Source organism: Heterodontus francisci, chromosome 6, assembly GCF_036365525.1.
Source record: "Heterodontus francisci isolate sHetFra1 chromosome 6, sHetFra1.hap1, whole genome shotgun sequence".
Classification (NCBI taxonomy): domain Eukaryota; kingdom Metazoa; phylum Chordata; class Chondrichthyes; order Heterodontiformes; family Heterodontidae; genus Heterodontus; species Heterodontus francisci.
In genome coordinates, this window is record NC_090376.1 from 60,833,205 (window position 1) to 60,846,946 (window position 13,742).

Below are 13,742 nucleotides of genomic sequence, written 5' to 3' on the forward strand. Positions count from 1 at the left end.
GATGTAAATTAATATGATTAACAAAGATTAACAGCTCAAAAGCACTTAATTTGGGTAAATTAAACATTGTCCTAAAGAGAAAAATCTTAAATTCCATCCAAATTTTTCACATCTCAAGCATTTTTTTATATTTCTATCCTTCGCACAATTCTGACTGGCAACATTTCGAAAATGCATCAGTCCACATCCTGTCTCGCACAACACCACTCACCTACTATCCCATCCTTGCTGTCATACAATGGCTCCCCAAATCCCAACACGCCCAACTTAAAACTCATTAACAGCCTTTTTCTATTTTTGTAATCTCCTCTAGCCATACATCCCCTCCAACACCCTCCAGTTCTCTCAATCGGGCTACTTCCTCTGAAAGTAGTAATGCTTTTCTGTCCTTCCTGCTACCCACTCCTGCTCACTCCTACTTCCCTTTGACAATATATTCTAACCTAAAACTTACTCCCTGTGGGCCCAAGCATCTGTTGCAAACCAGTTTTATGCACTTTAAAGTGCTTACTGTGCTTTACTTCAATAGCAGTCAACCATCCTCTCTCCAAAACTGTTTACCATCTTCTTAGTATTTTCACTTGCCTCCTTTCTGCCTGCAAACTACAGCAATTCCCAACCACAGATCTCTAAATCCTGAATTTTGTCAAAGACACAACCAAATCAAACACATAAAAAATAAGCAAATAAATACTCCTTGCTCCAGACTGTACCATTAACACACCCATAGACTTTGCAATAGATCACAGTTTTATTGAACAGCAGTGATAATATATCATACATAACATAAAATGCCATACCCCTTGACTCGTTATGGGAAAAGTTTTTACTTAATACATTTTTTAAATAATTTAAAACAGGATATTACTAGTATTGCAAACATGTTAAAAAGTTAGTAAAAAATATTATTGTTACTTCTTTACCTGTCCCCTGAGACCTTCCCTTGTTGTCGTAAAGTTAACCTCATTGACAATAGAAGCTGCATCAGGTGGAATAGAAGGGTTGGGGTTGCGGGTTGCCAAGAACAGGCGGAATTCTTCATTGTAGTCAATTATTTTATCCCCAATTTGTACAACATAACGAGGTCCTGTTAAAAAAGTATACAAAGAATAAAATTTAAACACCACTAGAGTACACAATAATTTAAAAGAAAAGATAAAATTTATAGAGACATCCTATCTAAACAACGTGCAGTTATGGAGTGCCCTTAACCCAGTAATATCCCAAGATGTGCTACATAAGAGAAAACATATGCCAGTGAAAAAGTTAGGAACGATACCAAAATTATGTTGAAAAAGATAGATGTAGAGATTTCAAAAATCCAGGCAAAAGTTGTAAGATGGAAGAAAAACCAGGAAAAAGGGACAAGAAATTGCAGGTGCTGTCACCGATGGTGGAGCAAGGGAATAAAGATAGACAGAAGTACCAAGTAGGAGATCTGAAGGGCGCAGGCTGGAATGCAAGGCTTGAGGTGATTGTTGAGGTACCAAGGTTAGAAGAAATTTGTAAGAGAAAAATTTTGAATTCAATGCATTGGCAGACAAAGAAAATAGAGGTCAAGAAGAACAGAAGTAGGTAAGCAGCATTTCATGCATGACAGGATGCAGATGGTACAGACTGGGACAATGTGGAATCTATTCAGGCTGCAGCCCAGGAGGACACCATGTATGGTGTTGAAGAAGTTGAGTCTGGAGAGAATGATAACACACACGTATGGGTTTCAGTGGAGGTGAGGTAAGCGTAGTGAGTTGTGTTCTACTGCATTCATTTAAAAAAAATAAGAATTGTTAATTACTGTCAATCAACCTCTCTGACACCGAAAATTAACTATTACATGGGAGGAGCCACTTCCCTTCAGTTTTTAATTGTTGTTAGAGATTTTAAAAATGTCAAATTTTATTTCTTATTTTTCTTTGTCTCTTTTTTCTTCCTCTCTTAATAGAATCTTTCATTCCCTCTCTTTATTTCTTTTCGTGTACCTGATTTGACATTGAATTCACCTACTCTAATTTACACTTCCTTTTCAGTCCTCCTTCTGCTTATTTCTCAATCCTTCAATCTGATCGATTAAAGAGATACACAGTTGTCTTATTCACTCATGCCCCATTTTCCTTTTGCACCCTTATCAGCTAGTACTTTGGGCAAAAAATGTTTTGAGGTGAAGGGTGCAGGGGCAGATCCAACTAATGGCAGATGTTGTTAGTTGCCCTGCTACAGCAAAATTTGGCCTATTGTATATATACAATAATAATGGACAGTGAAAATGCCAGAATATCATACAACAAAAACAGAATTTGACATATTCAATCACTGTAAATCAGTGGCCCTAAGTTTACATCCTATATTGCATGAAACCCTTATTGTTATAAAAAAAACTCCAACTGATCGTGAGCAACTCCACAGGGGATCTCTTATTACAAAATATACACTCAACTGACTATTGTTCAAAAATAGCTAGGCAAAAAGCACAGGCTTGTACACAAACAACCTTAAAGTTCTAAAACTATTTAACACTTACCTGAAAAACCCATAGATGAATTAAACCTTATAATAGGGTGAAGCATATTTTTTAAGATGAGTTTTAATTCTGATCCACTGTGGCTTGTAATGAAGAAATCAATTATGATACTATTGCTCCGTATTTTGAGATGTAACAGTCAGCGTTCACCACCATTACAACTGTGAAACCAACAGCAACTTCTGGGGTAATTAAATGCGGAAAGCCAGAAGTTACTGTCAATGATTCCCCGCTCCTCAATGGGGTGTGTTGTTGATGTCATTACAGATGGAAATTTTAGAAATCTCTTGATTTGATGTGAACTTCCACTTTTTATACCATTAGTCTCACTACAAAAAACCTTTGGAAAAGTTAGGCCTTGTTGAATGAGGTACAACTAGGTTTTTAGACAGCATACTATGTCATAATTACTGCTGAACAGTCTCTCTAAAAATTTAACATTTGTGAAATGTTAAACTTCTCCATTATGATTACAAATGCCACAATTTTTTTTTTTAGTTTGCTTATGACATTTAGCTTCTACTTTAATCCCCATGAGTATGTCCCAATCTTTATTTCCTCCCGTAAAATAATTAAAAAATCAAGATGATCAGTGCCTTTTGCTTCCTGGTTTGCTGCCCGAGTATTCATCAATCTGATTGTCTGCTTAGCCTTCCTCTTAACATCACTGCTGCTGCACGCTGGAGATCCCCTTAACTGACGTGGAATGAAATTAATGTTGGGAAAAGTGAAATCCACACCTGAGAGATTGCTAGATCTTTGTAGGCTGCCTTCATCGAGGTCAGCAGCAATCACCATCACCTTGCCACTAATCACAAAATCCTGGCCAATATTTTAAAATTCCTTACCCTGGTTTTGGCCCTTTATTAAATGCAAAATATATCAAGAGAAGAAAAGTGTAGTTTTAATTAATTAATCAGAATCTCAGATGAGTGAGGTTCCATAAGGAGCTGCAGGTGGTGTTTCCACATTAGGACATTTGAAATTTTTTTTTGAAGATCTGCTGTCAATCTGCAGACTATATACGAAACACAGAGGAAAGAATCATAGAATGGTTACAGCACAGAAGGAAGCCATTCGGACTGTGGTGTCTGTGCCAGCACTTTGCAAGAGCAACTTACCTAGTCCCACCTCCCACCTTTCCCCCATAGCCGTGCAAAATATTTCTCTTCAGTTAATTATTCAGTTCTCTTTTGAAGGCCTCGATTGAATCTGCCTCCACCACTCTGTCATGTAGTGCCTTTCAGATCCTAATCATTCACTGCGTAAAACAATTTTTCCTCATGTTGCTATTGCTTCTTTTGCCAATTACCTTCAATCAGTGTCCTCTGGTTCTGGATGCTTCTGCCAATGGGAACGGTTTCTACCCATCTACTCTGTCCAGACCCCTCATGATTTTGAACACCTCTATCAAATCTCATCTTAATCTTCTCTTCTCCAAGGAGAACAGCCCCAGCTTCTCCAACCTATCCATGTAACTAAAGTTCCTCAATCCTGGAACCATTCTCGCGAATCTTTTCTGTACCCGCTCTAATCCCTTACAGACAATGTCCCAGACACTGCCATCACCATCCCCGCGTATGTCCTGTCCCACCGGCAGGACAGACCCTCCAGAGGTGGTGGCACAGTGGTATACAGTAGGGAGGGAGTTGCCCTGGGAGTCCTCAACTTCGACTCTGGACCCCATGAAGTCTCATGGCATCAGAGCAAACATTGACAAGGAAACCTCCTGCTGATTACCACCTACCGCCCTCCCTCAGCTGATGAGTTAGTACTCCTCCATGTTGAACAGCACTTGGAGGAAGCACTGAGGGTGGCGAGGGCACAAAATGTACTCTGGGTGGGGGACTTCAATGTCCATCACCAAGAGTGGCTCGGTAGCACCACTACTGACATTAGACTAGCTTTTAATTGCAGATTTATTAATTGAATTCAAATTCCACCTTCGCTGTGGTGGGATGTGAACCCATGTCCCCAGAGCAATACCCTGGGTCTCTGGGTTACTAGTCCAGTGACAATACCACTACGCCACCGCTTCCTCATATTTTTGTCTGCGGTCCTTGAAAGCATATAGCATGCATCAACGAACAGCATTATTTTCTAACAACATGCAATGTATTTCTTTTGGGAATTTTTGTCAAAAGGTTCGACCCATTTGACCAATATAAAAATTAAGACTATCTGACAGCACATCTAACAAATGAATAAAATAATACTGTTTAAATTATCCATCTCATTACAGTCAATATGCACTAAAGCTACTATGGTGACACAATAGGCAGAATTTGGGATCCAGGGTCCGTACCCGACGTCAGGTGCATTTCCAGGTCCCGACCCCACGTTGCATCGGCATGTAACACACAGCGTAATTTTAAAAGAGCAAATCAATTAGTGGCCAGGGAGAGTGTTGGACACCCAATTAGGGGCGGTGGAGGTGGCCGGGAGGTGGGATAGAAGCAAGGCAGGCAACCTTTAAAGAAGATCCGGTAGTCATTATTATGGTTGCCAGTTCATGGGGAAGATGGCAGAGGGAGGGGATCAGTTTTAACACAGAACAGCAGACACCATGCCAGCGCAGTCCCCCGATTTAGTGATGCCTCTCTTGAGGCACTTCTGGAGGCAGTGTCAGCAAGACACAATTTTATTTTCCAGTGAATGGGAGGAGATGGCCAGCTAATCAAACTAAACAATCTTGGTTGGAGGTAGCTAAGGAAGTGAGTGAGTGCAAAGTCATGAGCAGGACAAGGATTCAGTGCCGCAAACAGTTTATCAACCTTCTGCGGACTGGCAAGGTCAGTGCAGCGCTCCATCCAGATGTGAGGCCTCCAGATCTGTAGTCACAAGCATACAGACAAGTTGAGCAGCCTGAGGGTGCATAGCTCTCCTAAACAGTCAATACATCTGTTCCCAGGAGCATCAGTGTGCTGTAGGCAAAGTTGACCTATCTATCAGAAATGCAGGAGGAAACACTGTGGCCAGTAACATCCCATGTGTTGGTGCAACTGGATGCACTGAGTGAGTGCACATTGGTCTGAACTCTTATCCTCTTGACCTTGCAGGAAAAAAGAGCGCACAATGCGAGAGAAGGGGCTCGGTCGGGTGGTGGAGTGCCAAATCTGGCCATACTGACACCAATGGAGGAGGTGGCCCTTGACCTGGCCAGGATGGCAAAACATGATGGAGTTGGCAATGGCAAGAATGGAGTCTGTCCAAGACAGGGTAAAAAGGTCTGAACATCTTCAGGTGACAGGGATAGAATTCCCTCCTCACCGGTTTCATTTGTGCCACAACAGTGGCACTTGGGGCCTGCTTCAGCTCTGCAAAAACAGATAATGACAGAGGCGATGTATCATAACCACCTTATGTCTCCCACAGCGTCACATGTGGAGGGGTTGACCTGGTCTGCAGAGGAGAAATATGAGTGAGGCTGAACCATCACACCAGTCAAGCGCACCCTCCACCAGCGCAGACACACTCACATCGGTAGGACCTCAAGTGCGTGTAGAAGGGTGGCACAGGGTGAGTGACACATCACGAAGGAACTGAGGGAAGCAGAGACAGCTGTGAGAAGTCTCCCTCGGAGGATATGGCCAGACACAATCACAATCCCAGAGATACCAAGCTTTGACTGTCACACGTTAGGCATCTCTTACTTGAGCAACAGCGCAAGACATATGCCCAAATGTCAGAGCTCCCAGAGGCTTTGCAGAGTCATGGGCAAAGAATGGAGAAGGCCATCCATGTAACGTCTCAGGCATGTAAGCGCATGAGCTCTTCCACTGAGACAGTGGCCAAATTCTTGGCAGAGCCATATGCAGCATCACACAGAGTTGATGTATAAGCAATGCACTGGCTGCCAGGCAAGGAATACCATTTTATGCAGTATTGACTGGTCAGTGGCACTGATGGCACAACAATGTATGGAGTGGATGGCAGGTGTTCCCCAGCATTCAAGCGGGTGATGAAAGGGCTTAGGCAGGTGTTGAACAGTGGGCAGGGGGCCACACCTCAAGGGGCATCATTATTATCTGATGCCCCCTTAGCCCCTCCGACAAAGGCACCATCACTGCAGGAAGGCCCTGTGACTGCATGACCACTGGTGAGGAAGCCTGTTGCTGTGCCCCTACTAGCACCAGGGCACTGAGGACGACTGTTACAAGCAGCTTGGCCTCATGCATACACAAGTGAGCAGCCTGCTTCCACCTCAGACTCTTCCACATGGAGAGCACACCGTAGCAGCAGTCGCTGCTCCACTGATGAGGGCTCCACATCAGTAATCTCACAGTTTGACTCATTTGGGTGACACTTGTTATACTTCTGAAATGTTACACTGATTCAATGTATTACAACTTAGATGATGATAGCACCCAGACTTGTGTGAGTCTCATGATTGATGGTTAAAGCCAAACAAATTGTGAGATGGTGGAGAGACGCATGTGTGATAGTTGATATAGTGTGGCAGTTGGGAACTTGTCTTCCAGGCAACATGGGGACCAGAGAAGCCTCTATGACTCATTTGCTTGGTGGATTTGCACCCTACCCCATAGAAAGGTCAGCTGAAGAGCCACTTGTTTTCCATGACGAGGAGCCCTCAGGAGAAACATGCCTGAATCAGAGTGGCCCGAACATCCTTTCCATCCTGATTGCAACTTTGAGGCCTCAACCGGACCGCTCCAGGTCATTGTGGCGCTGGGTCACCCTTCTCCTGCTCCTCCTTCTCTGAGGTTGAGTGCCACTCCTCCACTTTTCCCTCATCATACTTCTCTGGAGGGCTATTCTGTGAAAAGTGCAGCAGACCACTACAATCCGAGATACCCTTAAGGGAGCGTACTGGTCCTGGCACCAGAACCAGTGGCACAGTGGTTAGCATCACAGCCTCACAGCTCCAGAGACCCGGGTTCGACTTTGGGTACTGCCTGTGCGGTGTTTGCAAGTTCTCCCTGGAACCGCATGAGTTTTCGCCTGCTGCTCCGGTTTTCTCCCACAGCCAAAGACTTGCAGGTGATAGGTAAATTGGCAGTTGTAAATTACCCCTAGTATAGGTAGGTGGTAGGGAATATGGGATTACTGTAGGGTTAGTATAAATGGGTGGTTGTTGGTCGGCACAGACTCGGTGGGCCAAAGGGCCTGTTTCAGTGCTGTATCTCTAAAAAAAAAACACCACATCTTGGGCAGTCCAGTGGTGGCCCTTGCGCCGAGATGGCAGTGGCAGTAGCTTCAGTGCCTCTGTCGACGGGTGGTGTATAGGTGTCAGAAGCGATCTCGTCAATGGATAGCCGTTGTCCCTCGTAGCCATCCATGTAGTCCCGTGGCATGACAGCTAGGGCATCTGCGATTGTTGAAGGATAAAGGACTTATGGCAGCTTCCTGGATACATAGAAACATAGAAAAACTGGAGCAGGAGCAGGCCCGCCATGGACCTCGACGCCAGCACAGCCCGGCCCGATCCTCCTGACAGTAGCAACGCACCGTGGCAGCCCTCCCACTGCCACTGGGCAACCGGACCACAATTTAAATATTGAAATCAATAAAATTAATTAATTTACATACACTTACCTTAGATCTTGAGGGTCGCGCGCCGTCAGCACTCCCGCGTCTTCAGATCCTCGTCCAGGGAAATGAGGCACGACGCTGGTGGGGAGGGGGGAGGAGGTAGGTTTGTCAGTGGGGGGGGGGGGGGGGGGTCAAATATACATAATGGGTGCAGGAGATGGTGGGAAGGGCTACACCATAAACTGTGTGCAGTTTGGGGTTGGAGGAAGGTCAGATGTAAAAGGTAAGTGCTTCTGCTCTGCTCTGATGATGCTAAATTCCATGACGGTGCTTCTGATATGACCTCCTTTTTCCTCAACCGAGGATTTCCCCCCACTGTGGTTGACAGGGCCGTCAACCGTGTCCGACCCATTCCCAGCACCTCTACCCTCACCCCTTCCCCTCCCTCCCAGAACCGTGACAGGGTTCCCCTTGTCCTCACTTTTCATCCCACCAGCCTCCATACCAGTCGCATCTTCCCCTCCCTTCCCCTGTCAGCATTCCGAAGGGATCGTTCCCTCCGCGACACCCTGGTCCACTCCTCCATTACCCCCACCACCTCGTCCCCGTCCCAGGGCACCTTCCCCTGCAATCGCAGGAGGTGTAATACCTGCCCATTTACCTCCTCTCTCCTCACTATCCCAGGCCCCAAACACTCCTTTCAGGTGAAGCAGCGATTTACTTGTACGTCTTTCAATGTAGTATACTGTATTCGCTGCTCACAGTGTGGTCTCCTCTACATTGGGGAGACCAAGCGCAGACTGGGTGACCGCTTTGCGGAACATCTCCGCTCAGTCCGCAAGCAGGACCCTGAGCTTCCGGTTGCTTGCCATTTTAACACTGCCCCCTGCTCACATCTCTGTCCTGGGATTGCTGCAGTGTTCCAGTGAACATCAACGCAAGCTCGAGGAACAGCATCTCATCTACCGATTAGGCACACTACAGCCTGCCGGACTGAACATTGAGTTCAATAATTTCAGAGCATGACAGCCCCCCCATTTTACTTTCATTTTTAGTTATTTTTTCTTCCTTTTTTTACATTCCTTCTTACATTTTTTACAATTTTGTTTGCATTTATTTCATTTCATCTTAGTTTGTTCAGTTTGCTTACCCACTGTTTTTTTCAGGTTGTTTTTCTTCAGGTTTGCACTTGCTGCTGTTCAATATTCAGTGTATTCACACCTAATCTGTACTAATGCTTTGTCTTTCAACACACCATTAACATATTGTTTGCCTTTGCTCCGTGACCTTTTGGTCAGCTATGTGGCCTGGTCCAATCTGCACCTTCTCCTTTGTTATCTCTGGCCCCACCCCCACCTCACTTGTTTATAATCTGTGACTTTTCTAATATTTGTCAGTTCCGAAGAAGGGTCACTGACCCGAAACGTTAACTCTGCTTCTCTTTCCACAGATGCTGCCAGACCTGCTGAGTGATTCCAGCATTTCTTGTTTTTGTTTCAGATTTCCAGCATCCGCAGTATTTTGCTTTTATTATTATGTAAAAGGTAAGTGTTTTGGGGGGGGGGGGGGGGAAGGGGCAAATAGTTATTGCAATTGTTATGGGGGGGGCAGTGTTTCGAAAGATTGCTTCTATTTTTTTGTAAAAGATGTTTTCAGGACTTACAGTTGAATTACGGACATTGATTCATCTGGAATCTTGAAGAGGCTGAACTTTGTTTTTTTTTTAAATCCAGCTTCCTGGATTTGGCGTATAAACAAGTTTTACTGGAAGGCAACTGTCTGTGGATAATCACAAAGCAGGGGTTGTTTTGACATGGGGTGATATTTATGAAGAAGTGACAGGTCAAGATTTATAGAGGTCAGGAGGCTTGACTTCTGCATTGTTTGTAGTTTCATTTTGAACTGTTACAAAAGACAGTTGTTTTCTGCTTGCCAAAAGACGACGACCCAGGTCGCTCTCTCTTGAAAAGAAATCCTGTATACAGTGTGCCAGTTTCCTATTTCCAACTGTATTTGAAGAAACCCTGAGTATCGAACGTGTGGGAACTGAAACCTTGTTGCTGCATTTCTGCTGTAAGACCTAACTGACACCCCTGTAGCTACATTTCTCGGAAAGCCTACCCAAACTGACCTTCAACATGGCCTGGAAAGAACTGTTCTAGCAAGATCGCAGTGACAGCCGTCGATATGCATTTGGAACGCCAAACCAAAATCAAGGACAAATATTCTAAGTGGTTTTATAAATAAAAATCCCTTTTATTTTTCCCAGTTAACCGGTATATGTGTGTGTGAGGGGCTAAGATAGATAAGGGGCTTTAGTATTTCAATATATGTGTGTATGTTTTACTTCATTATTGGTTAAGACTGGTTTTATAATAAACTGATAATACTGTTGTTTATTAAAGAAACCTGGTTGGTGTACTTTATTCTGGGAAAAATAGAGTATATGATTGACCATACCAGTAAGTGCGAAAATTTAAATATATATTGTGACCTGTGGAGAAGTGGGAAATAGAATAAACAGTGCACTCCTCCTGCCTCAGTCGTAACAGTGGGAAAGGGGAAAAAGAAATGTATTTATTTAATTTTGGTGTATATCTCTTTAAATATTTAAATAAGCTGACAGGGCTGGTTGCCCTTTAAAAATGGCGCCAGCACCTGCACACAGGCAACTGATGCCATTGCTGGGGACGGACAGCCCACCCCCGCCATGTGATTGCAGGGGACAGGTTGCCCCGACTATTTAAATGACATAAAATGTATAAATTACATATAAACATAAATGGAAATTAAGCATAGTTTATGCAGGAGAGTCTGAATAATATTGAATGCATTGTTGTTTGTAGATGAATAAAAATATTTGAACTAAACATAGAAGATCCATGATATCAGGGACCGGTCCATAAGTTTAATACATAATGCTCACCTGACCTTCACATTCCCTGCTACCAGAGGACCAGGCCTCCTACTCTTTCCGAGCACCAGGCCTGATTTCCACCCCCTGCCATCTTGATACTCATACTAACAGCATTGTATTCATTATTTAATTCATTAAACCAAAAAGACTGTCGAGAAATAAGTCAGTTACTTACCCTGAGCAATAAGATCCCTTCTCAGCAGTGGATATAATACGGGCTCAACTCCATCCATTTCTTGGATAATTAGCGTCTTCCCAAAGCGCACTGCCAGTTCTACAGCAGTAATGAAGTTAGAATCCTATCCAGTTGATAATACAGACAATTGGTTAGTTATTTAATACTCAGGAATCAGGCTTATAGTGAAATGTGTGACCCAATGAAACAGGAAGGTTCAATTTTTAGTTAAATGTAAAATAATCCTAACTTTACATCTTTGTGAATTGCTGATACAGATGCCCCGACAAAGCATAGGTTTAATATATGAAATGTGGCATACTCTTCAATAATAAATTACCCTTAACTTTTATGCAAACTGATGAGCCATACATTATTCATGCCAGTACATACTTGCAGGCCATAAACACCTGCGAGGAAGTATAGTGGTAAGCAAATTTCATTGTAAAGTTTGTTTGAGAATCATAATCTGGTATAGTCATCCAGATTATTATGCAAGTCTTCACAGAATTAGCATTTTTTCTATCATTAGATATTGCATATGCAGGACATCGGGCTGAATTTGAAGTTGGCGGTCCGCCCGTGCAGGGGCTCATTTAAATGAAGTGGGCGGAACGGCCACCCCAGTTGACGTAGGGGGGCGGCCGTTCCGTTCCCAGCAATGGCATCCGGCACCATTTTTAAAGGCGTTCAGCCCTGACAGATGACTTGAATGTTTAATGAGATTATTACCTTTAATTTAAATGAAAACAGTAAAGTACACATCAAAGCCCCTCTTCCACCCCCTCCCAATCAACCAATAAATCTTTTCCCTCCCCCGAAAAACCATTTTTGCTGATCCCAACTTTTCACCCCCAAACTCTATGATCTTTGCCCTTCAACCCCTTCCCAATGGAATAAGTTTTCTCCACTCCCCACAGACCTGAAAATTAAACTCCTCCCCCCCTCCCCACCAGTGTCCCGCCTTGGATCCCCAAAGGGAAATATTAGCGTAGGACGGCCACCAGCTAAGTTAATTAACATGTATTTGCATTAATTTTATGAGGCAAATGAAGACTCTGCCACCCATGCGGCAGGTAATCCGCACCGAGGCCTCACCGCCGCCGGTAAAATGCGACAGTGCCTTCTCGGCGTTGAGGGTTGAGCCAGTCCTCTCCTGAAATAAATGTCTGGGCTGCCCGCCACAATCACGACATCAGAGGGCTGGTAAAATTCAGCCCATCAATTCATGGCTTAAACAAATGCTCAAATATTTTGATTAGCAGCTTCTAATTGCATTCCGATGATCAAAAGGCTGAAATTCTGCAAGAGCCTTAGCAGTGTAAGTGCATTTTCACTGGTACTTTTATGGCATGCTGAGGCCCCCTCATTTATGCACTCCTGGTGCATTGTCAGTGTGATTTGCTTCACATGTTGGAAGTGCAGAGATTAGGATTTTGTGGACAAGACCATAAATGTGCAGTTGCAGAACCGTCACTTCCTGTTCTTGGAAAGTGTTTCATTTTGATTCTCCTGCTAAGTGAGACAAGTCAGGAGTCTGTCAGTCCCGGGGAGAAGGGAGCACAGCTGCCTTTACTAAGATTGCCTGCAAATCAGGCTAAGGGACCTGATGGCAACAGCGCATGCCATATCTTAATATGAGAGCACCCCTCTTCAGTAAACTGCTGTCAGGGCAACCTGGGAAGAGGTGGCCAAACAGGCAAATATAGTTTCTGCAAATAACTGGACATCCTCCCGGCTCAAAGAAATTCATCCCAAATACGTTTGTCAAGATTAATGACTGCTGTACTTATCTTTTTACATTCCAACAGCATGCCTGCAACATAGATATAGAGATTTCCCCTTCAACCAGCTGCAGCTACATCACTTGAGATGTTTCTCTATCTTTACACAGTCTTTTGTCCTTTCCAAAATTAGCAAAAGCACCCAAATTCAGATATGACATCTTTTGGCATTGTTGTAAACCTCTCACTGTTTGAGGGTGGCATCGTGTCAGACTCTTCCAATACCCCTTTGCAATCTTGTTCAGAAAAGCACAGTAGCCAACTGCATAGATAATAACAGTCAGCGTCTCATCAACATGTTCATCACCGCAGGCAAAGAAAGTCCAAAGAAATGCAGGGAATCTTCTTACATTCTGCTGAAAGAGCTAACGATGGCACCTCTGACAATGCAGCACCCCCTCAGTTCTGCATCGAAATGTCAGCCTAAATTATTTGCTTCAGTCTCAGCAGTGGAGCTTGAAACCAAGACTTTCTGACTCAAAAGGTAAATGATCCCACTGGCTGACACTTAATACATTTAATTCAACAACTTCTCTATTTACCCAATTATCTTTAATTTTACCTACAAGTCTCATGTGAGAGACTTCATCTTTTTTGCTTTAAGTGAATCTTACAATCATCCAATAACTCTTGCTAAATTTTCATGTTCTGTAAGTGTTTTGCAAGGTACAACTGTTTGTGATAAATCCCCATTGACATTGAATGACTACTTTTTCCCAGTTTCATATACTTTTTTTTTAAAACTCGCTACTGGGTATGGCCATTGCTGGCAAAGCCAGTATTTATTGCCCATCCCTAATTGCCCTTGAGAAGGTAGTGGTGAGTCACTTTCTCGAACTGCTACAGTCCATGCGG

General features: G+C 43.6%; 1 protein-coding gene across 2 annotated transcripts in view; it reads right to left on the reverse strand.

The window, feature by feature from the left end:
- Positions 1 to 13,742, reverse strand: part of dync2h1 (dynein cytoplasmic 2 heavy chain 1) — an 836,995-nt gene that overhangs the window by 438,156 nt on the left and 385,097 nt on the right. For both annotated transcript variants that reach the window (XM_068033753.1, XM_068033752.1), the window contains exons 66-67: positions 11,104 to 11,227; positions 924 to 1,087 (exon numbers count right to left, since the gene is read on the reverse strand). In XM_068033753.1, the coding sequence (XP_067889854.1) occupies positions 924 to 1,087; positions 11,104 to 11,227 (288 nt within the window). The remainder of the gene's footprint in view (positions 1 to 923; positions 1,088 to 11,103; positions 11,228 to 13,742) is intronic.